General features: G+C 50.4%; 1 protein-coding gene across 1 annotated transcript in view; it reads left to right on the forward strand.

Annotated features, from left to right (window-relative positions):
* SNTB2 (syntrophin beta 2) overlaps positions 1-22,658 on the forward strand; it is a 53,384-nt gene extending 30,726 nt beyond the window's left edge. Inside the window, exons 3-7 of the mRNA XM_044987291.1 lie at positions 2,185-2,395; positions 5,677-5,819; positions 9,643-9,839; positions 15,800-15,984; positions 16,624-22,658. Of these exons, the coding sequence (XP_044843226.1) occupies positions 2,185-2,395; positions 5,677-5,819; positions 9,643-9,839; positions 15,800-15,984; positions 16,624-16,716 (829 nt within the window). The 3' untranslated portion in view covers positions 16,717-22,658. The remainder of the gene's footprint in view (positions 1-2,184; positions 2,396-5,676; positions 5,820-9,642; positions 9,840-15,799; positions 15,985-16,623) is intronic.
* Positions 22,659-23,847: the final 1,189 nt, after the last annotated feature.

Genomic DNA, 23,847 nt, shown 5'->3' on the forward strand with positions numbered 1-23,847 from the left:
ATGGCACAGAGTCCCAGACCCTAGGGCAATTGGCTGTGGCACTAAGAACTGCAGTGTAGACACTGAGACCCCATGTATGGGGAGGGTCTCAGAACCTGCCTTCCAGCCTGAGCCCAACCAACTAGACTGCAATTTTTAGCCCCACAAGCCATAGTCAGCTGACCTGGGCCACAGGTCTTTTATTGCAGTGTGGTGCACCCCAAGTGTCTGGGTCTGCTGTGCTGCTTCTGTGTCCTTGCAAGACTGAATTTCCAGCACTGGAGCATGCCCAAAGCTGCGGCCTGGTACCAAGAAAGCGTTAAAAGTAGCAGCAGTTCACAAAGGGCTCAGGCCAGGATTGTCCCTGGGCTAGCACGATAGCGATGTTTGCTGAGATCATGGGCTTCCTGGCATCATTCACAATTCACTGCATAGTGCTGCTGGTTACTAAGCAAGTCTGTATCCCTGGGTTCCCAGGCAAGCGGCACCCTGGCAAGTAGAACTTTCCAGCCAGACTCAAGCGCAAAGGCTCCCTATCTCCCAGAACTTGACAAGGAGGTGAGCCTCTGAGGAGCTGTGACACCAAAGGTCTGAGCCATGCTCTGGACCTGGACAAAGGCAGCACCAATTCCCTGTCCTGCAGCATAGGCAAGTGGGAAGGGCAGAGAGTTGTCCTGGGGTTCCGATCAGGATCAGAGTGAACTGCATTAGTCTTTAAGGTGCCACAAGTACTCCTTTTTTTTGCGGATACAGACTAACGCGGCTGCTACTCTGAAACCTGCATTTAGTCGGTGTTTGGAGAATGGAAATCCAATTACCCAACCCCCGCTCATCCAGGTGGAAATAAGCTGCTGCTGCAAAAGGCTTTTGTCACGCTGTATCTGCTGTCTCTCCAGAGTTCTGCAGCAGGATTTCTGCACTGCCTTTGCATGCTGGTGGCTTCCCGCAAGGAGCGGTGCACACGCTCCTGTCTCAAAACTAGCCAGCCCCAATGTACTTTTAAGCACAAGGACTCGTTTCTACATGTTCTGTGGTCTCACGCCTGCTTCTCTGTTGTGCTAAGAGGGTGGTAGGCAGCTTGCCTTTGGGTGGCATTCGTGCAGCTTCCATTCCACTTAACAGCCCATCTCGGACATTTTGCGGTTACAATCTTGTCCCTGTAGCTGCTTGTCAACAGGTGATTGTCCCCAAAGTCCAGCTGGGCTCCTGATTTGCCGGCAGTCTAATTAATAGCTCTGTACTATGCACGCATCCCCAGATCCAAGAAGGTAACTGTGGAGAAAGGACCGTTAGCTTTAAATGATTATGGGAATTGTTGGCTTTCAGAAGGCTCCCGTTGCATCCTGAGTTAGGCATCAAAAGGGCATCATAAGGAGCAGATGTGTCTGCAGCAGTTTGGCATGGCTAGTCTGTTCTGGGTTCTGTAGCTACTGAGTGAAGGGCAGAGGAGATGAGTTGTGTGTGTGCTGCACCTGCATTCCAGGGAGGGAAGAGATGCCAGCTCGCCCTTTAGTATCTGTCTATCTCATAGCCTGTGGCTGAGCAATCGGATGAGAAGCCAGGCAGGGATCTGGGCTGGGCACCCCCGCTGCTCTGAGGGATGCTGAGCTGCTGCAGGAAGGTTCCTGCAGGAACCTGGGTGCCCTTACTGCTCCCCAAACCCTCTGAGTGCCGGCAAGCTCTGGGCCAGTGCTTGCTTTCTTCCTAAGCTCTCAGATGTTGCATCAGCTCCTGGCAGGGCTTCCTGACAGCTAAGATTAGGAAGCTCTGTAATCTTTTAATCAGTGGCACAGCTTCTCAGCCAGCTGACGGAGAGAATGATTCATGAGGCATCCCCCTGCTCTAGCAGAGCGGGAATCATCACTGCCTCCGACGCTGCGGGTTTCATAAGCACCTGAACAGATGAGTTTCCAGACAGTGCCCTGCCACGCAGCACTGGAATTCCATCCTGCCACGGAGCCAACTTTGCCCTACCCTCCGTCCCTGTGGTGAAGTCTTTGTGAGCGCTGCCTGGGCTGCTCGTAGCTGACCCCAGCCAGGGGCCCTCCCTAGCAGATACCAAAAGGTTTGAGTGTTTCATGTGCACTTTTCTTGGGGAGCCAAACCCCATTGATGTAGGGAGTGTCTGTTGCAGGGCTTCCACGTTCCCCCTCTGCCTTAGCTCTGGCTGCACTTCTCAGCCTAGCTCTGTCTCTTCCTATTCAGGTTGATAGAGCTGCACTCACCGGACAGCAGAAACACCCTGATCCTGCGGTGCAAAGACACAGCGACAGCACACTCCTGGTTCACGGCCATCCACACCAACATCATGGCCCTCCTCCCTCAGGTGCTAGCTGAACTCAGTGCCATGCTAGGTGCCAACAATGCCACAGGAAGTAGCAAGGAGGTCAAACACATCGCTTGGCTGGCGGAACAGGTATGCTGAGATGGAGGGCCCCTGATGTCTTGACCTTATTTGGGTAGAACTCATTTTTACAGGTGTGGTAAGAGTGCAGTCTAGCACTCTGCTTAAGGTGTAGCTGTGAAGAGATTAGTTTTCATTGGCAGGCATGGGAGCAGGTCAGCACTGCGGAGATTACAGCACTTTGGTAGTGGCTCGTGTGTTTTCAGTTCTCCTTTCTCCACTTACTACTGTGAGCCTAGAAGCCAGCTCAGTAATGGAATCCAATGGCAGCTGGAGCTGTGGGAGAGACCTGTCCAGGGAGGGATTTGTGCCAATCCAGTTTTGAAAATGTAACTTCTACCTAAAAACATCCTGACCCAATTAACGTTTCAGAGATGGCTTTCATCTCTGCCTGGCAGGCCACAGCTCCAGTAACCCTCCTTTCCTCTGGAGATGTGGCCCCTACCAACCCTGCAGGGGCATGTGCTGTAGTAGTGTTTGCCTGTTGTAGACAGGGCTGTAACCTTCTCACAGGCTTCCCATGCCTGTTGTGGATGGGTTGTGTGCAGGGTTTGTTCTGATTCTCAGCAGTGTCAGTGCAAGCCTGATCTCATTCCTTGCAGCACTAGGATGGTACTTCAGTCAGCAGCTTTGCGTGCACACAGGGCTCCAGACTTTCCCATCCGAGTGTCTGTCCTCTCTCCTTCCCTCAATAATTCATTTCCCCTTTAGTCAAAACCTCACCTGATGCTCTTCCTCTTTATTTAAAGGCACTAGGCATATGCAGTTGTCTTACTGGCCTCCACATGCGATAAAACACCTCCTTTCTCGGTGGGAGTTCATGCTCCAAGTGCCAATTTCACACTTGATCCTAGGCTGGCAGAGCTTTCTAGATCTGATGCTTGGGTATCTGTGCACCATTGTACATGCACCCCTTGGGTAACTAGACTGGCAGGAAAGGGGTGGCAATGCCATAATCTTAATGGGGATGAAGGATGGTTAAAGCAGAGACCTGGGGTCTGTGCACAGCCCTGTCACTGAGTCACGTGGCTGGGGCAAATCTAGTAATGGGGTTGAGAACCCTCCTTGGAGCTAGGAAAAGTAACTTGCTTATACTGAAATGCTTTGAGATCCTTGGGTACCAGGCGCGATACAAAGCAAAGTAGTGGTGTGGGTAGGAAGACCTGGTAAAGCAAAGGCCATTCCTCATGGGCCAATGGGAGGGACAGTTGAGGTTCAGTGAAAATCTCTGACCCATGGACTTCACAAGATTGCTGGACTTTTCTTGAGGTCCCATACTTGGTGCTCAGCCAGGCTCACAACTATGTTGCTGTGAAACTGGGCCCTGAAACTAATGCAGACAAAGCTACGTGCTGAACCATTGTGAACATGAACACCTCCCCCCCACACCCCCGTGTCACTGAGCCTGCACTTCCTTCCCGGGTCTGTGTTCGGTTTCCAGTTAAAGATGTTAAACCTTTGACAGCTCCAAGCTTCCTAGATCCTCTTCAGAGTGACCTGGAGTGTTTGTTTCTGCAGATAAGAGGAGACAAAGGAGAGTCTGTGTGGGCGGAATGTCCTGTGTATTTAAGCCAGTCACTTGATGTCAGCTGTTGGACACGTGGGCTAGTGGCTAAAGCACATGGCCAAGAGTTAGGTCCGGAATCTGCCACAGACCGTGGCTTTGGGCAAGTCAGTGACTTTCTGCCTCCACTTCCCAGTTTGATGTAGGGGTCATGTTGACCTAACTCCCAGGGTTTGCAAAAGTTAATTTCTGTTGTAAATATTATCAAGCAATGCACTCCTCCTGCGTGCAGTATGAAAACCACAACCTTGCAGAGTTAAAGGGCTGTACATTGTGCAACAGTGCAGAAAACCCAGCAATGGGAATAGCTTCCCACAAGGTATTCAGGCAGGTGAGTTTTTTAACAGCTAAAGGAAGATAGGCCTATCTCCGCACGGGGCAGAACACTTCCAATGGGATGAGCCTCATAGGCCAGTGGGACTGTGTCCTGTGAAGTGTTGCTGTGACAACAAGGAATTAGTTGTAACATCAGGTCAGGGTCCACTGTGCTCACTGTCCCGCTACTGCAGGAGGCACTGTGGCTGCCCGTGGTCCCCACACTTGGAACACTGGGATGGCTTTGCCAGAGGAGTCTGCGACTCCAGAAGCACTTGTGAAGCACTTTGCGTTCCACCCCAGGAGCCCAGAGAGGGCTGGCCAGGTTCACAGCAAGCTGGGCTTATACCGCTCTGGGCTGTGCTCCTGTCCTGTTCCCTGCCCCCACGTGATGGGTCATAGCCTGAGTGGGTGGAAGCCAGCGCTCGCCCGGCGCGGCTTTCCACTGGGGTGGTGAATCCCGTCGATAGGCCTGGGCTCTCCCAGCTGCTGTGTGATAGGACTGACTGACCGCATCTAGCGGTGCCCCCGGGGAGGGATCTGTGCGCAGGTTCTGAGTGTCAGTCTGATGCCCACACAGCATGAGCCCTCAACCATGGGATTTGCCCAGTCACCGAGGAGTTAGAACTATAGTCCCAGACTTGCCCTTACCTGAATTTGCTGATCCCAAAGTTAGTTTATCCTTGACCTTGTAAGTGTTTTCTTGGCCTGATAAGAGCTGGGCTGTGGCCGTCCTGGGCATGGGATCTCCTGGATGGCTGGACCCATTAGTGCCTTGCCGGCATTCCTCAGATGATGAGTTAACACCATTCCCACAGGGTCAGATTAGACTCTTCGGTGCCTGCTCCTTAGGGTGCCACTACCCAACCAGGTTATTAATACGGCGCAACAATATGCTGCTTGCTTCAGACAGGGCCTGGCTCCAGGCATGAAGGGAAATCTTCTCTCGTTAATTTTCCAGATTATTTTTTGCCCTAGTGCTGTTGATCTCTGAGTAGCTCGCCTTGCCCGGGGAGGGGAGGCAAGCACAAGCATCATGGATTGATTCCACATGGGGTCAGACGAGAGCACTACGGCACATTGCCTGATCCCCGAGTGCCCCACAGAGAGGAGAAGACACTGGGCTCTGCTGCTGGGAGGGAGGGGGAGGCAGGAACTGAGGATAGAAAAACTCCGAACTCGGCTCACTACTCCTTTCCTCAGTCTGCATTGCCCCGTCTGCTCTGTTACACGGACTCCTTCCCCCTCTGCCACTGGCACATTGTGACTGACTTAACAGATGCACTAATCAGAAATGTCCTTTGGCCCCAGACTGCAGATCTTAGATGCTCTCAAATGAGGATCCTTTGCCCCCAGCGGGCAGCACACACTGCTTCCTGGACTGCATGTTAACAGCTCTCTCGACTTCTTGCAGGCTAGACTAGATGGAGGAAGGCAGCAGTGGCGCCCCATCCTCATGGCTATGACAGAGAAGGACTTGCTGCTCTATGATTGTATGCCCTGGACAAGAGATGCATGGGCATCACCTTGCCACAGCTACCCTCTTGTTGCTACCAGGTAAGATCCAAGCCTCCAAGTTGCCTGGAGGGACATTTCTTTGATGACCTAAACCCTGCCCCGTAGAGTGAAAGCCTTTCCCGCTTAGCGCTTTTCACCCACCAGGTGCCAAGCGCTTTGTAAAGCTGCAGCTTTCCAGGGGAAACTGAGGCACAGAGTTGGGACGTGACTTCCCCAGTGTCATACAGTGAGTCTGACTGCTAGGATCAGACCTCTGGCCTCTGCCCAGTTTTCAGTCTGCTAAACCACAGTTGCCTCAGCCCACAGCTCCAGCCAGGGCATTGCTGGAATAACCTGGCTTGGGTCCTTTCTTGTTTTGCTGCTGCATAGTCCTCTCAGCAGCTCCTTACCTGGCTGCTGGAAGTAGGGTTGCCAACTGTCTAACCACACAAACCCAAACACCCTTGCCCTGCTCTGTGGCCCCGCCCCTTCTCCGAGGCCCCACCCCTCTCACTCCAGCCCTCCTCCCTCCGTTGCTGGCTCTCCCCTGCCCTCACTCAATTTCACTGGGTTGAGGCAGAGGGGGATGGTGCGGGCTCTGGGCTGGGCCGAGGGGTTCAGAGTATGGGAGGGGGCTCCGGGCTGAGCCTGGGGCAGGGGATTGGGGTGCAGGAGCTGCGGAGTTGGTGCTTGAGGCATGGGCATGGGCAGCGCACGGACAGACAGACACGCACCCCACGGCCTCAGGAACATGCCAGATGCTTCTGGGAGTGGTGCGGGGCCAGGACAGGCAGAGAGCCTGCCTTAGCCCCTCTGTGCTGCCAGACTTTCAGTGGCTTAAAATCTCCCACTTTGGCTTCAGTAGCCTCTGGGAGATGGAGCCTGATTCCAGGAGACTCCCAGTGAAACCGGGAGGGTTGGCAACACTAGCTGGAGCATGAGAGCCCTGCTTCTTTCTGTGCTGAGCCTGAGATGAGTGCCAGTGCCAGTGCCAGGATGTGAGCATTTAAATACTAGCCCAGTCACTTCCCTAACTGTATTATCAGTCGGCCACTTTGCTCCAAGCATTGGGCTGCTTTTCCTTTTGACTGCAACCTGGAACTTCTTTCCATTAGTGTAGGACGACTTCCACCCGGTCAAACCCCACTGCTCTGGCAGGGGTCCCACCTGCAGAGTAATTGTCAGGTTTGGATTCCCATTCCAAGGGTGATGGGTGGCACTTGTGATTGGCCAGCGACAGCTGGGGGAGTGCTAATCAGAGCAGCTGAGGCAGCCCTCCCACAAACATTGCTCAGCGGCAGGACTGCCAGTAGCTGTTACCCCTCTGGCAAATCAGCAGAGACTGGGCTGCTCTTCCTGGTAGCAAGTGGGAGAGTCAGGGGAGGGCTAGCTGTGCTCAGGCCATCCCTCTCTCAGCCACCTCTGATAAATCACCTGGTAAAAGGCCACTTTCTTCCGGTTGCTCTTGTTGGGCCCATACCTCTGATTCTTTTTCTAAGGCCTGGTCTACTCGGGGGGGGGGTGTCGAACCAAGGTACGCGACTTCAGCTACGTAAATAGCGTAGCTGAAGTCGAACTACCTTAGTTCGACTGACTTACCCGTCCTGACGCCGCGGGATTGAACTCCGCGGCTCCCCCGTCGACTCCGCCACCGCCGTTCGCGGTGGTGGAGTTCCGGAGTCAACGGGAGTGCGTCCGGAGTTCAAACTATCGCGTCTAGATTAGATGCGATAGTTCGAACTCTGAGAAGTCGAACTCTCCGCGTCGACCCGTGCGGTAAGTATGGACCTACCCTTAATGTGGCCAGCAGCCCAGAGTAACCCTGTAATAAGCCAGTGTGCGTGTCCCAGCCCTCCCAGGAGCCGTAAGCCAGCAAGGCACTGGGCATTGCTGGGGGAGAGAGATCGCAAACTCCCAGGGATTCTGCAAGACAGTGACGTTCTTCGTAAATGACACGGAATGCTCAAGCTGAAGGATGAGACAGACTTAGCAGTAGGCACTCAGCACTAATACAGAGCTGCAAACATTCCAGCTCCTGAGGAGTTTGCTTACAGTATAAGAGCCTTTCTGTAAACTAATGCACTCCTGCTTTGAGCACTGAGAGAATGAGTCCCTGCCTCTCCCAGCCCTGCCACGGCGTTCATTCCAGTCCACACAGAACCCAGCCCTGTGGCCCAAGCACAGACCAAGAGGCAAAGGTGGCCACCATGAAGCTCTGGCTACCAGAATACCATGAACAGCCAATGCTCACCTGGAAACCAGGCTGACCAGTGTCGGTATCCCCGCTAAGGACTGCGAAACCCGTCTTGGCTGCCTGGCAGCATCTGCAGAAAGCCTGTGCTGCTGCTGGAGTCCATACCAAACTTTAGCCTTCTCTGTGGTGACCTCAGTGTCGTTATTGCCCTGCTAACTCCTTCCATGATGATCTATGGGGCAGGGTGCATGTGTGTTCTCCTCCCAGGCCCACTCTTGCCACCTGTCCTGCAAGTGAAAGGGAGCAGAGCATGGTGTGCTGACAAGCCTGTATTTCAGACAGCCATTACAGCCTCCAAAACAAGAGGGTTTTGTTGCTGTTGGGGCAGGGAGCGCAGCTGCTGTGATCAGAGCGGGGGTCCCCTGACATAGGAGGGGCTGCAGGCTCTCGGCATGGTGAGATGTCTGCATGCATCTTGCGTTGGGCTGCCTGAGTGCTGGGAGGGGGCTCTTGGCTACTTACCTTTTCATTTCTAGCCCTGTCTCCCTGAGAGGAGTCCTGGCTTTGCGGCTTTGCTAGCAGCCTGAATCCAGCCTTGCTGGGAGCTGGAGGGGCTGTCCTGCTGCCAGAGGAAAGGCTTGGCCTGCCTGAGCAGGCTGCGTGGGGCCTTGGTGTCGTGTTCGCATCCGTTGCTCAAGCCTTCCTGTGACGCCCATAGGGGCGTGTGCAGGTCCTGCCACTGGATCAGTTCATGTTCCCTGCCAAGCCTTCAGCAGCCAGCACCATAGGAGGGAAACATTCCTCTAGCCTGAGCATTTCTAGAACATCTGGCTTGAGGCCTCCTGGAACAGGCTGATCCCTGCTTGGCATCTGCAGGCTCAGGGTGTCTTGCCCATTGTGCCATGTGGCTGCTCAGTTTGTCACCTGCCACCTCCACAGGGCTGGGCTCCAGCTGTCTGGTTCCAGGCAGCCCTTGGCTGCACCAGCTGAGAGGACGGAGGGGAGCTAGCTGCATCTCTCTAGTGCATCTGCCCAGAGAACCCCCAGCCCTGTGCACTAAGGAGTATGCCTTTGCCAGCCTGCTGCCCATGGAAGGGGAGAGCAGTTTAACTAGTGTTAATTGTGTTACTGCCCCATGTATTTCTAATGCCTCGCTCAGCCTGTGAGCAATGTCTCCCTAGTCTGCTCTGACCTTCTCCATCGCTGCCTGGCGGCTGCTCTGGTGGACAGATTTCTGAGGCGCCCCGGATCCATTGACAGAGAGGAGGCTGTGAGATGGGAGGTGGCAGCGGATCGAGCTGGGAGTGGCTGGTCTGGTTGGTGCTGGGTTTTCCCCACGTGACACATGACTGGGTGTTGGATGTGTGCACTGGGGAAAGGTGAGTGTTGTGTGGCCCATGCATGTGGCTTCCCCGGGTCACTGTCCAGGAGCAAGTTTGCTCAAACAGTGGCTTACGAGCAGCATAAGTCACAGCTCGGCCACTCACCAGCCAATAAATCTGAATGAATGAACAAAAGCAGCATCCTCCCACGGAGACCTCCCTCCCTCCTGGCCCCATGATAAAGGTTTGTTAATGAACCACAGCTTGCTCCCCCCCATGTTGGGAAGCAGCAGTGTCCTGGAACGATGTCTCCCTGGCCACTGTGCAGTCACACTGGTTTCCCTCTTCTCTCCCATGTGATCCGCAGGCTGGTTCACTCTGGCTCCGGGCGCAGATCACCTTCTCCGGGATCCGAGCTCACCTTTGCAACGAGGACAGGCTCTCGCCAGGGCATTGAAATGCACGTTTTCAGGGTGGAGACGCATCGGGACCTCTCCTCCTGGACCAGGATGCTAGTTCAGGGCTGCCACACTGCTGCGGAGCTGATAAAGGAGGTGTCCGTAGGTACGCTGGGGGGCAGTAACTGTCTGCAGCCCCACTGCTCCTTCCTGAGTTGCTCAACTGCCAAGCAATCAGTTGATCACCTACCCTCTGGGACTGGGTCTCAGCAGCTCTCCCTAGCTGAGCAGAGGCAGGCCTGTGAGGGCTTGGATGGGGGGCTGCTTAGCTTTCACAAACACACGAGAGAGTTGTGGGACATGGTTTGGAATTAAGACTCATGAGGGACACAAGAAAAGTAAGTGTGGGAAACTTAACACTAAGGCGCCCAGTCTGCATAGCCTGGAGTCTCGGCTCAGTGACTGCGCTTCTGGAGGTCATGGTGGGGCCATGTGGACTGCACAGAGCTCTGGGTCTTGGATGAGGGGTGTCCTCTGCTATAACCAAGGTTCTCTTGCTAGTCTGTAACAGAGCCCAGGTCCAGTTGGAGTGAATCCCTTGCCCTTCTGTACCTCTTTACATGGGAAGATCTGAATGCTTTCATGTGCTCAGAGATGGCCAGTGTCCCACCGGAGCTGAGGCTAGTGTGAGGTGATGGTAGTGATAGTGCAGTGAAACTGGAAGGCTGATTACAGTTCACGCCTAACTGGTTGGTGGAGCAGCCTAATCAAAAGGAAGCCAATTATCTCTCCGCCCCAGGTGGTGCACAACATATCTTCATTGCCTCGGCACTGCCAAGTTTGTGCTGATTTCTTGAGTAATGTGGAATGTGTGGCTCTCTTGGTAGGCAGACAAGCCTGAGTGGAAAGTTTTAACCATCTGGACTCTGGCCATTGGTCCATCTCCCCAGTGTAAGGACAGCATCACTAATATCCGGAGGTGCCGTGACCACAGTGTGATTGGCAGAATCTGTAATTCTGAGACATGCTTCTGGCATGCAGCTGGAGCGGAGTGCTGGGAAAGCCAGCTTTGTTCCTGCATTCTGAACACGTGAGGCTGCCCGTAAATTTGAGAACAGAGAGGAGCTGGGCAGTACGGCCCTGGGCATGGAAATCATTTCAGCCAGTGGGGGTGTGAAGTGGCCCATGTGCACTTAGAAAACCCAGTCTCAGCCTTGTAGCTGGAGTCTTCCAGTTTGGGGGTGGGAGAGGGCTCAACAGCAGAGAGATAGAAACAGCCAAAAATGAAGTTCTAGGCCAGGGGTAGGCAACCTATGGCACACGTGCTGAAGGCGGCATGCAAGCTGATTTTCAGTGGCACTCTCACTGCCCGGGTCTTGGCCACCGGTCCGGGGGGCTCTGCATTTTAATTTAATTTTAAATGAAGCTTCTTAAACATTTTAAAAACCTTATTTACTTTACATACAACAATAGTTTAGTTATATATTATAGACGTCTAGAAAGAGACCTTCTAAAAACGTTAAAATGTATGACTGGCCTGCGAAACCTTAAATTACAGTGAATAAATGAAGACTCGGCACACCACTTCTGAAAGGTTGCTGACCTCTATTCTAGGCTGAGAGGTTTGGGTCAGTCTGTTACCTATGGCTTAAAAGCTCCCTCTAGTGTTCAGAAGAGAATAGCACCCATTCTACAAGTCCTTCCCCCTTTTGAAGACTCTAATTTTTATTTCTGAGCCTCTTGCTTGTCACAATCATCTTACTGGGAAAAGCTAATGTGAGGTGGCAGGCCAGCTTCCATCCTGCTGCAATAGCAGCTTAATTGCTGCAAGGAGAATATTGGCTTGGGAGCCAGCACCTTCCACAAGCACTACTACAGCCCTCTGCATGATGGTCCTGCGAGTTTTGTGCGAAGGGGCCCTTCAGCCAGTTCTTTCCATCAGGAGCCCTCTCCCTAAAGGCCATACTCTCGTGCAGTCTGCCTGCTCCCCCGCATGCCTTATCCTTCAGCATCTGTAATGGCAGCTGTCTTGTTGGCAGTAGGCGCTCTGTGATGTATCAGGCACCCTAGAGCCCTGTATGGTGCCAGTTGAGGTAATAAAATTGCTGCCACAAGCGGAAAGATTCCAGATGCCACTAGGCATCAAAAACAGAGCATCTGAAAAATAGACTGTGTGCTAGGGAAAGCTGCTCACGTTGGGACCATGCAGAAGTGACGGGCTTCTTTTGAGGTTAGGCTAAGGAGCAGTTGTTAATCTTGTGTTGGTTGCATGATATATACTCCTTCAAACAAAACCCAAGAATGTGATGCTGATTGGTTTAGCAATAGAAATCTGGCTGGTGAAAACCAGGGCTAGACATGGTAGCAAAAGGAAGACTTGGTGGGAGAGCAGGCTTGGCTGCCCTTGTAGTATTTCACAGGTGAACCAGAAACACCTGAGTGATGTCACACATTTCAGATTCTCCCCCCCCACACACACACCCTCTGTTATAGACAAATGCAAGTCCCCTGATACTGCACACAACTGCTTGAAGTCTTTCAAAAACAGGACCTGATGCATGACTGCTGACAGGGAGTGGCTCTCAGTGAGTGAACAAGTTCCACAAGCCTCAGATGTGACAGGCAATCTGGGCAAAAAGTAAAAATCTAGGGGGGAGTGATGGACTTGTCCCTTTTTGGCTGCTTTCTAATCTGTTAAAGGCCTGTGTGGGGAGGGGGGGGGGAAGTTGAATCTACTTTGTTTTTCCCCATTGGAAATTCAAGTCTTACCTACCCTGGTTTCCTGGGAGACTTCGAATGTCTGGAGAACTGGTAGGATTGATATGCCATGCAAGTAAACTTTGGTTGAGGTGGGAATGGATTTTTATTGAAACTGTGCAACAGTTTTATTAACTCAAAGGCCTAAAAATAGTTGGGAGAAAAGCATTTTTTGAAGATTCAGGTCCCGCTCTAACATAAGGCCTGAAAAAGGTTCACATTCTATCCTGAGTCCTCCAGGAAAGATTGAATAGCCATGATAGCATGACTAACAGTAAAAGACAAGTAGAAAAACAACTTTAAAAAATGCTTTCAGGTCATCTTTATACATCCCAAACCTAAGTCTTGTCCTTCTCAGGTTCCCCTTGATAGGAGAGTCCAGAACAGACTCATAGTCTCTCTGATCCCTGATCATTACTGTGAGATCTTTGTCCACAGTGAGCAGAGAAACCCCAGAGAGCTTTCTTTTCATGTTTAAGTATTGGATGAGATGGGTTTTGGAAAGGGACTGGAGAGCGGCAGGCAGGCCTAGACTGACAGGCTAAGCCACCGCCCTGTGCATTCTTGGTGAGTTAGTTCATCCTATGTTCCCCGCCCCTCTCGCTGCCAAGCTGTGAAGGTACAAACCGAGCAATCATGCTCTTCCTGGGCGCAGATCCTGTGTCATGCTGGTGCCTCAAGGATGTTCCAGGTTGAGCTGCCCCCATGCTGTCCTGGGACACAGCCAGAGTGGGTCTGACAGATGCACCATCCCAGGCTCCAGCAGGATATTAGTCATCCTGCACCCATCTAGTTACATGATTGAAATCCCAGGCTTTCTGCTTTTCTGAGATGCTTCCTCTGCTAGTGTCCTCACCATGCTGCTGCTTTGGCTTTCCTGAGGTATTTCTTCCCTCGGCGCCATCTGCCAGTCTCTGCTCCTTGGTTCTAGCTGTAGCAGGTGACAGCATCCCTGTCCCAGAGATGTCTGCTCTGAACCCCGCACGGTCCCCAGTCCCTTCCCTTTTTCTGTGCAGTGGTTCCATTTGTGTGCTCTCTGGGCTGTCAGCAGCATGGTGAATTTCCTGGCTCCACAAAGGGCACTGCCAGTCTCATCCAGGAGCCAGGAAACACCCTGGTGTCCCTTGCTGATGCTTTTATATGCTAGGTACACAATGGCATGGACTCAAATAATGCTCCTGTGTGAATTCACAGAGCAGCAGATGTGTCCCTTGCAATTCCGTGGGCAGCCTGATTTCACACTGGCCCAGCCTGTAGCATTAGTGGTACAGCTGATGCACTAGTGTGGAAATGCTTCACCTTCACTACACACATCCAGGTCAGTTTGGTCACTCTCCTGCACCCACCCAAGGGCGAGTAGACCTCTTCTCTGCCCTTGTGCTCACAATGAGCACAGAAGGAGCACTCAAGGATAAGGCCATTGCAGAGAAACTAAATGAATTCTTTGCATCAGTCTTCATGGCTGAGGATGTGAGGGAGATTCCCAAACCTGAGCCATTCTTTTTAGGTGACAAATCTGAGGAACTGCCCCAGATTGAGGTGGTGTTAGAGGAGGTTTTGGAACAAATTGATCAATTAAACAGTAATAAGTCACCAGGACAAGATGGTATTCACCCAAGAGTTCTGAAGTAGCTCAGATGTGAAATTGTAGAACTAACTGTAGTTGGTAACCTATCATTTCAATCAGCTTCTATACCAAATGACTGAAGGATAGCTAATGTGATGCCAATTTTTAAAAAGGGCTGCCGGGGTCACCTCCTGAATTACAGGCCAGTAACCGTGATTTCAGTACCAGGCAAACTGGTTGAAACTATAGTAAAGAACAAAATTATCAGACACATAGATGAACGTAATTTGTTGGAAGAGTCAACATGTTTTTTGTAAAGGGAAATCATGCCTCGCTTATCTACTAGAATTCTTTGAGGGGGTCAACAAGCATGCTGACAAAGGAGATCCAGTGGATATAGTGTACTTAGATTTTCAGAAAGCTTTAGACAAGATCGCTCACCAAAGGCTCTTAAGCAAAGTAAAATGTAATGGGATAAGAGGAAAGATCCTGTCATGTATCGATAACTGGTTAAAAGATGGGAAACAAAGGGTAGGAATAAATGGTCAGTTTTCAAAATGGAGAGAGGTAAAAAGTGGTGTCCCCCAGGGGTCTGTACTGGGCCCAGTCCTATTCAACATATTCATAAATGGTCTGGAAAAAGGAGTGAACAGTCAGGTGGCAAAATGTGCAGATGTTACAAAGCTACTCAAGATAGTTAAGTCCCAGGCAGATTCCGAAGTGCTACAAAAAGATCTGTCAAAACTGGGTGACTGGGCAACAAAATGGCAGATGAAATTCAATGCTGAGAAATGCAAAGTAATGCACATTGGAAAACATCATCCCAACTATACATATAAAACGATGGGGTCTAAATCAGCTGTTACCACTCAAGACCGAGATCTTGGAGTCATTGTGGATAAGTCTCTGAAATCATCCACTCAATGTGCAGCAACAGTCAAAAAAGCGAACAGAATGTTGGGAATCATTAAGAAAGGGATAGCTAAGACAGAAAATATATTTCCTATATATAAATCTATGGTATGTCCACATCTTGAATGCTGCGTGCAGATGTGGTTGCCATATCTCAGAAAAGATATATTGGAATTAGAAAAAGTTCAGAAAAGGGCAACAAAAATGATTAGGGGTATGGAACAGCTGCCATATGAGGAGAGATTAATAAGACTGGGACTTTTCAGCTTGGAAAAAAGACAACTAAGGGGGGATATGATAGAGGTCTATAAAATCATGACTGATGTGGAGAAAGTAGATAAGGAAGTGTCATTTACTCTTCCTCATAACACAAGAACTAGGGGTCACCAAATTAAATTAATAGGCAGCAGGTTTAAAACAAACAAAAGGAAGTATTTTTTCATACAATGCACAGCCAGCCTGTGGAACGCCTTGTCAGAGGATGTTGTGAAGGCCAAGACTATACCAGAGTTCAAAAAAGAACTAGATAAATTCCTGGAGGATAGGTCCATCAATGGCTTTTAGCCAGGAGGGGAAGGGATGGGGTCCCTAGCCTCTGTTTGCCAGAAGCTGGGAATGGACGACAGGGGATGGATCACTTGATGATTCCCTGTTCTGTTCATTCCCTCTGGGGCACCTGCCATTGGCCACTGTTGGAAGACAGGATACTGGGCTTGGTGGACATTTGGTCTGACCCAGTCTGGCCGTTCTTATATTCTTAATGTTGGGACACAGGGTCCAGTGCAGCGGTTGCAGGCTCTGTCTTTGAAGGGTGTGGGGGGAGAGGCTAGGGGGCATGTTCTCTGAGCTGGCTGGCTGCTTCTGAGGTTCTGTGCTCTGTTTCTGTGCAGGCTGCACTTTGAATGGTCAGGAGGTGAAGCTCACAGTCCATTATGAAAATGGATTCACTCTCTCCAGGGAGGAGGCAGGCTCCAGTCGCACCCTGTTCCTCTACCCCTTTGAGAAGCTTAGAGTGTCTGCAGATGATGGCATCAGGAACCTCTACTTGGATTTTGGAGGCCCTGAGGGGGAGCTGGTGAGAATGGGGCTGGGGATGTGCCGTGATGTGTATTTTGTGGAGTGGGAAGGATTCGGGCTTGTCTGTTATCAAACTACTGTGTGACTTGAGTTAATTTCAGGTGCTCAAAGCCTGCCTCTCCCATCCCACCCCCTGTGGCCCTCACCTGCCCTGGGAGATTCCACTCTCACAAGCTGGGTACCATTGGGCCAAAGGATCCCTGTCTGCTTAGACATCCAGGAAAGCCAGTTCTTCCCACACCATGCTGGTGGCTGATCCCTAATCATTACCGTGCAGACACCTCACTCCCAGATCCCAAGGGGCAGGTGGATTGAGAGTCTGTTGCTTGTTGAAGCCAGACTGAGCAGTGTGGCCTCATGGTGATTACAGGGCCCTCGGTGCTTTGGGCCCAGCTTTTCCATCACCTTTGGAATTGGGGGTGTGGGATTGGCGGTTCCCAGGGGGAAAGCCCAGCTCAGGATCTGCTCTTCCCTGCTGTGTGAGAAGCTCTTTGTAACCATTGGGCTCTGTGGTTGAGTGGGAGCTGAAAACCCTGTCTTGGGGTGGTTTGTTTGCAATCTACACTGACACTTCTGCTCCAAGTAGAGCCCTGTGCTATGTGTGGGACTGACAGCATCTCTTGTGCTTTCTCTCCAGACCCTGGACCTGCACTCTTGTCCAAAACCCATTGTTTTTATGTTGCACACTTTCTTGTCAGCCAAAGTCACCCGTATGGGACTGCTTGTGTAAGAGGTGAAGGGTCCCAACAGCCCTGAACAACACATCTACTGTCCCAGCAGCAAAAAAGCACAAAAGACCCTAGTTTGTGGTGTCCTCCTGCAGTACCAGTGCCTTGACAAAGACTGACTCATGCCAGAACCATGATGGTGTGGAAGGAAGCTTCTGCTCTCCTCAGAGCCATAGCCAGAAACTCCAGCCTCTCCACAATTTCCTGGAATAACTGCTCCACATGCCTAGAAAATGCTGAGGCCAGGCTGCTGCTGCTGGTAGCTGAATACTGAGATCAGGGGAGATGTGGTTCTCACATTCTCAGTTTCCAGCCACTTCCTGGCTGCTGGCAATTTGAGACTCTTCTTCCTGACACTCCTGGGATTCAGTTGTCACCCTGAAGACTCAACGTAAACCGAGCATCCAGCACTCATCTGTTGCAAGAAGAGCCATTGGCATGGGACTGTGAGGGGGGAGGTTAGGGGCGGAACTATAACCAATCTGTATGACGCCATTTTTATTGCTTACCAAATGTGCCTTTGGTGTAAGGTGGGTGGTGCTTTACTGGAGATGTGGATGAGGAGACTGGGAGTTCAGCGCTGGTCGCTCTGGAAGAGTGTTCCATGAGCCCCCGCCCTCAGCTCGTTCCAAGCTGACCCAGCTCCCTCTGTTGCCACAAAGCCACTTTCCCAGGGGTCCTTGGTAAGGAAGAGGCCTGTCCTTCTCACTAGCCAGTGGGTTTAGATCCCCCTTGCCGAGTGGGATGGATAGTCAGGGAGATTTCAGTCACTTTTCTGACTTGCTTTGGGCACCTGGAAACATCCTAAATACAGAGCACTTGGTGCTTTTCGCTGATGCTTCTTACCGAGGCCCCCGATGGTCAAATGTGACAGGACAGATGCTACGTGGCTGGATCGGAGGCACAGAAAGGCCAGCTGGTTGCGTGTTCTGAGATGAGCTGGAATGTGTAAGGCAGCTGATGTCCATATAGTGATGCACACAGCCTCTGGGCCTGGCAACTTCCTTCTGAGACGCTAGCAGCACCCTCTCCTTTCCTAGTGCTGGGCTGCCTGTCCCTCCGCCTGTGCCAAGCCCATGTGCCCAGGTGTATGTGCTGCAGAGAGGTGGGTGACGGGGGCCTGTGAATGACTTTGAAATACCTGGGAGACAAGGTAGGGGAGATGGTATATTTTATTGGACCTACTTCTGTCGGGGAGAGGGACCAGCTTTCAAGCCACGCAGAGCTGTGTGCATGCTTGCAATGCTTGTTGGCACAGCCTGTCCCATTCCTAAAGAAGGTCTTCTGAAGCATCTGCAGGACCGAGGGGAGACAGCTCATCCACCAGAGGCGGGGAAATTGCAGTGCTTCCTTCACTCTGGTGGCAGAATTTGAACACAGGGCTTTTGGAAGCCCCCTCCCAGCACATCACTGACCTCCTCTTCCCAAAAGGACTCAAGACACCCGGCAATGGAGCTGGGCTCAGAACTCTGAGAAACTGATTTCACTGCATAACCCAGACTTTCAGCAGGGCCTGCACCCTCCAGCTCTCTTCCTAGATTCCTGGTCTCTCTCATGCTTGGGAAGAGCTGTGCCTGGGACACCCAGAGATGGGGGGCAGGGACTCCAGGAGCCCCACTGCGCGCACACAGCAGGTGGCTTGGACAGTCCTTTGAGGCTCTGCTTGCTTCCTTGGAGCGCCTCTAGCACCCGCTGTTGTGAGCGTTTCATTCCCAGTGTAGGTTGCTCAAGATTAACTCCTGGGATTCAGCTTCGCAAGTTACCAGTGTACTGAGCTTTCCGAGACTGGCTAGAGCCATGGGACACTTACGCCATCTGCAGACCAGTACGGTAGCCCATCTCCTTAGCAGCGCAGATCGACAGCTTGATGTAACTAGACTTAGGGTGAGAGTTCACAGCACAAAGCTTTTGAAGGTGAACCTAAGAGCATGCTGCCTCGAGCCTGGCCTTCCCCAGAACAGGCTCGCAGTGTGTGAAGAAGCTATCCTGGAGGGCACACTTCTCTTAAGTGAGGTATGAAGCAAAGCTGATTTGCCCAGATTGTCCTGCCAGCACAGCAGCCTGCTGAAACCCAAGGGAGGAGGGAGTGTTCTTCATAGGCCCCTCACAACCATGTGGCCTGTGCCTGATGCCTAGCAGCTCACTTCCAAACACAGTTTTAGCAACCAGCAAAGGCCAATCAGTTGAAACGTGTTTGTTTAAACAACAAATCACACCAGGTTATAACATACTTAGAGTAGTGTCTTAGCTGATTGGGGTTTATGAAGTGAATATAAGGTTAATATAAAGTGTGCGTTCCCGCACAGTACTGATTAGGATAGGTTTGTGTTCACCCAACAGACTGTTATCTGGTCTGTGGACCAATCGGAAGAGTTGTCATTCCAACGCAAGGCTGTTAAGCTCTTCAGTCTATTTTAGCTGCTCTTAAAGTGGATATTTCAGCTCTAGTATGGTTGGGGGTTTGTCCCATCAGTACGGCGAGTGCTGGAAAGCACGTAGTCTGCATGGTGAAAAATCTACTCCAGGGACAGTAGACTAGTTCTAAGCCTCAGTTCTTAGACAACCCATAAAGAAGTACTCCTAACGCCACAGGGTGATTAAGCTGTTACCATGTTGGACTATTTTCTTATCTAAATGTCTGGTTGTTTTTTTTTAATTTGCAGCTTCACCACATTGGTGGCTGTAAAGCATCTGGAATATTTTTACAAGTTAGAGGCTAGGCCAGTTTGGTCTCTTACCAAAAGCCACAAGTCGACTTAAATTAGAATTCTGGACAAGGTCCCTCCTTCTCCCAGGAAAACATGGCTTGCTAGGAACCAGGTTTACGAGGGTAAATGTGGGGTCCATCAACAGGGGAATATTCACACCTGTTGTACTGGAAAGTGAGTAGTGTCAGTATATCACATAAAATGGGACAGTCCCCCCACACCTCATATTATTCCTTCGTTCTGCAAACTACCTAATAAGCTGCTATTCAAATTCTGTTGTGTCCTGACTGGTTTCAAGGGGTTAGATATCCCTGAGGATTTCAGGGAAGAACTTGTAGACTTAAGCACTTTCTCTGCTTTTTTATTTTGCTCTGACACTTAAGGTTGAGTGGTTGCTATTTTGAGCTCCTGTGGTGGCCACTGATTGTCAGTACTGCTCATGATCTGTGCAAAACTTCAGTGTAAATGCCTTGCTGTCAGTGGGGTGAACTCTTCCCAAATCGCCTGTCACTAGCAAAGCTCTGGTTGAGGTGGCAACTGAAATGTCAAGAATAGACGCCAAATGGAATTGCACGTGATGGAGGTTTGGCTTAACAGGAGGTTATTTTCACTCATTTCGATTGGATTTGGATTTCTCTGGGAGGTGGAGGAGTACTTAGTACTGCCTTGTCATAACCACCCACTACAAGCTGAGCTGGCACCCCTTGTGCACGGCCAGCTGGAGTGAAGTACAGTATGGTCTGTCTTCCCCTTTGCATCAGACATGGTATAGTTAATGTGCAGAAAGGCTCATGCTGCCAGCCTGAAACTGTCTCCCAACAGATGCAGGTTCCTTCCCAGGCTTCGCTGTGTTAGGAATGACATTCTGTCCTGTTTAAGCAATCACATTTGAGCCTTTTGCCACAAAGCCTGAATTCAATCCTGACTTGCTTCACCAGTGAAGCCCCTGAGATCTCAGCCTAGTTCCCAGAGAGCCTGTGTCCAAACCAGACCCGTCTTCTCATTCGCGTGAGCGTCAGTGTCCACTGAATGGAGGCTCAGGTCTGTTGCGGATCAGAGGTACTTGGGGGAACTTGCCAGTTTGCACTCTGCGTAGTTCTCCCCAGGGATGCCTTTCATTCATGCCAAATACCTGCCCTGTTACAGAATGCTGCATGCCCTTTTGGAACACCGCGAGCCATCGCTTACTCTGGAAGCTCAGGTCCTCTTAGCTTTTAAGGTTTTTAATGTTTTAACTTGGTATTAAAAGCCTGTTCTGCAGACTGAATTTCTGATGCTCAAGCCCCCACTGTGTCCCAGCTCCTCCCCAGAAGTGTTGAGGTACCAGATTTATCTGCAGTACATTCACTATGTGCCTCACCTGGCCTCGTTTGTTTCTGGTGGCAGCAGGCTCCCCTCTTCCCAGAGCCTGTGTAGAGATATGGGGAAATGTACAAACGCCTGGGAGCTTGCCCTGTCTTTTCCCTGTAAGTGGGGGGGAAAGGGCCCTGGAATGTCTGCAAGAGACTCTGCTCCCACCCCCTCCCACATCTATGCAAACCTCTGTATTTTGAGTGAGGTGGTATGTTGGAAAGCTAGAAAATGCCCCATGTGGCGCTCCAGCTCCGCAGCTGGAGAGCTCTGTTACAGCATTCCATGTGGAAGATACACCACTGAGAGGCATCCCACATTATCCTTGGAAACCAGAGAGAGGAGAGGAGAATATTTATGCTGAGCTTGTCTTTTCTATCCGGAATAAGAGCAGGCAAGTGTCTTAAATATGGCCCTATTAGCCTGGATGACCATATGGTGGTGTGTAATTAAACTAGTGAATGGTGTTTACAAAACCTTACACAAGCTGTGTAGATCTTAAAAGCTATTGGTCCCCTCTAGTCAGTCAATTCCTCCTACCAACTCCTCTTCAAACAGCACTTGTGGGATCGACTCTCAGCATTAATACTCTGCAAGATCTTTGGAGATTCTTGTGCTTTCCCCAATGCAACATTTCTATGCCTGTGGCTAATTTCCACAGCTGAAAGCAGACATGGCATGCAGGGCTTAATTTGTAATGAAAGAGGTGCCAGGTTTCAAGCAATTTTTGTACTTTCCTAACTGACATGCCAAGCCCAAAGGTGCCCAGGTGGCTCAGCCCTGGCAGAAATTAAGCACTGCTTGTGTGTAGAAACCAGGCTATACTTTTCTTTAAAAGGAGGCCAGTAGCCTCTTCGCATTAGATATTAAGCAATAAAGAAAATGGATGTGAAACTAGTAAAAGCAAATGTTCAAGTCTTTGGCTGTGGATCCCACTCCTGGTGTGCATGTGCTTTGTGGGATCCACATGGACAGAGCATCTTGAAGCACCATGGTTGCTGTAAGGCTAAGTAACCGTTCTCTACAGCCAGCCCACCTTTGCCTTTATGCTGCCAGGATTTTGCTACATGAGTTAATTCTGTTTCTGCTGCTGATCTTACAGCATCCTGGCCTGCAACACAGTACATCAAAACATTGATTGCACTTTCATGTTCTAGAATTTGGGGGAACTACAGGGCTAGTTCTACCTGGTTTTAAAAATAATTTGCATTGACATCTCTTCTCTGTCGAAGAAAATTAAAAAAAAATAAAATCCCGTTGGCACATCAATGTTTGTGGTGCTCCATTTTCCTTTTAGCATATTTTCCTGTCTGGGATCAGCCAGTGTAGGGGATCTCACTACAGTGATCAGTGTTAAGTTTACAATTTGGGTAAATAGAGCATTACAAGCCCCAGGTGCTAAAGACAAGAACCCTGTAGGTATAACTGCCCCAGGTCATCTGAATAATAAATTGCACCGAACCACTACAAGTAAACTGTTTTTTAACCTGTGCAAACTCTGTGCTGTTTGATATGATATAATCAAGGCACAGACTGTAACACTCCCATGAAAAAACTAAAATAACATGCAATCAATTCTATTTTTGTATTCTTTGTAGTTAACTATTTATACAATTCTTCCTTTTTTGATGTTTTTAATCTCAAGCTTTTGGAACTTCCAGGTTACCAAATCCAAATAACCCAAGTGGTGAAAAGCAGGGGAGTTTGTGTATTTTACAATCACATTAAAGCTTTATGTGTACTCTATAAATATAGATGCATAGACAACCTATTGTCCCTCGAGTTGCATGTTAACTGTATAGTATTGTACATTACAATGAAAATGTAACCTAAGGGCAAGTGTAACCTTTATACTGTAAATAACAATAAAGGCTTTTATGCTTTTAGATTTTTATATTTGGGTTTTTCCTCTGTGGAAAACGTTTTGTCTGGGGTATGAGATGCAGATGCAATTTTGCCATTCAAGATGGAAAACAGTGCTCCCTGTCCTCCTCTGCCACAAGCAAACAAACAAAAAAACAACCCCAAACCCCAAGCAGTGCAGTGGTGCAGCACCCCTGGAAGCTGGCAGCCAGGGAGACCACCTGATCCTAGAACAGGAGACTCTCTGCTTTTCCTGCCACACACGGTTCTGTGTTGGAGGGGAGGGGGCTTGGCAGAACCCCCAGGAGAACAGTGGATCTGTGGTGTTCGTGCTCCATTGAGATTCATGAGGTGGTTCACCCATCTGAACCATTGGCTCTCCGCAGGCTCAAAGAACTGTCCCTGCATCAGTTACATCGAGCTTTTCTTCACCCCCACGATGGCAAGAAAGTGTGGTGAGTTTTTGGGGTTTTTTTTTGTTAAAGCTGAAATTCCCACGTAACTACCTGATTGGAGGAGCTGGAACCTTAGGCATTGGCCTCCAGAACCTATAACTTAAAGCAGCCCTGGATGAATGGGGCTGCAGTGATAGGCCCACGGCCCAATAAGCATCTATTTGTTGCTGTGATGTGCCAGGGGGCAGAAATCTCACCCAGACAATGCACTATTCCAAAAAGTTTTAGGGTTTAAGAATGGAACTGTCTGCCTACTCTGGAAAGGCCGGGGTGTACAGACAATCACACAGGACTAGACAAGCCTCACCCACTGAAAGGCAGGGCAGGTCTATCTGGAAAAAGGAAAGGTAAGGCACTGTGGTGTCCATTATCTCTACATGGTTATTAAAGCGCCAGGCCTGTGTGTGAATGGATGTATGCATTCTTGGGGGCAGCACAGTCCATTAGAGGGGGCTCCTTGTTCAAGGTTGACGGTAATGAGGTAAGAATGCCACTTTAGGAACAGGAGTGCAAAGCCCTGGATTCTCTGTGTCAGCAAGGAGGCAGGTAACCTACCTCAGCCCCTACAAGGGACCTGCCAAGGAAAAATCTATGGCTGAGTGACCTCTTCTCCAGAAAGCGACAGAGTCCTGAGGTAAGGTGTCACAGGACTGTTGCTTTTTACAGATCCAGACTAACACGGCTTCCCCCTGCGCTACTCTTCTCCAGAGAAGATGCTGTCTCCTGAAGTGCTGTGTAGCAGAGGAAGCTGCACCAG

The sequence above is a fragment of the Mauremys mutica genome, chromosome 14 (assembly GCF_020497125.1).
Source record: "Mauremys mutica isolate MM-2020 ecotype Southern chromosome 14, ASM2049712v1, whole genome shotgun sequence".
NCBI lineage: Eukaryota > Metazoa > Chordata > Testudines > Geoemydidae > Mauremys > Mauremys mutica.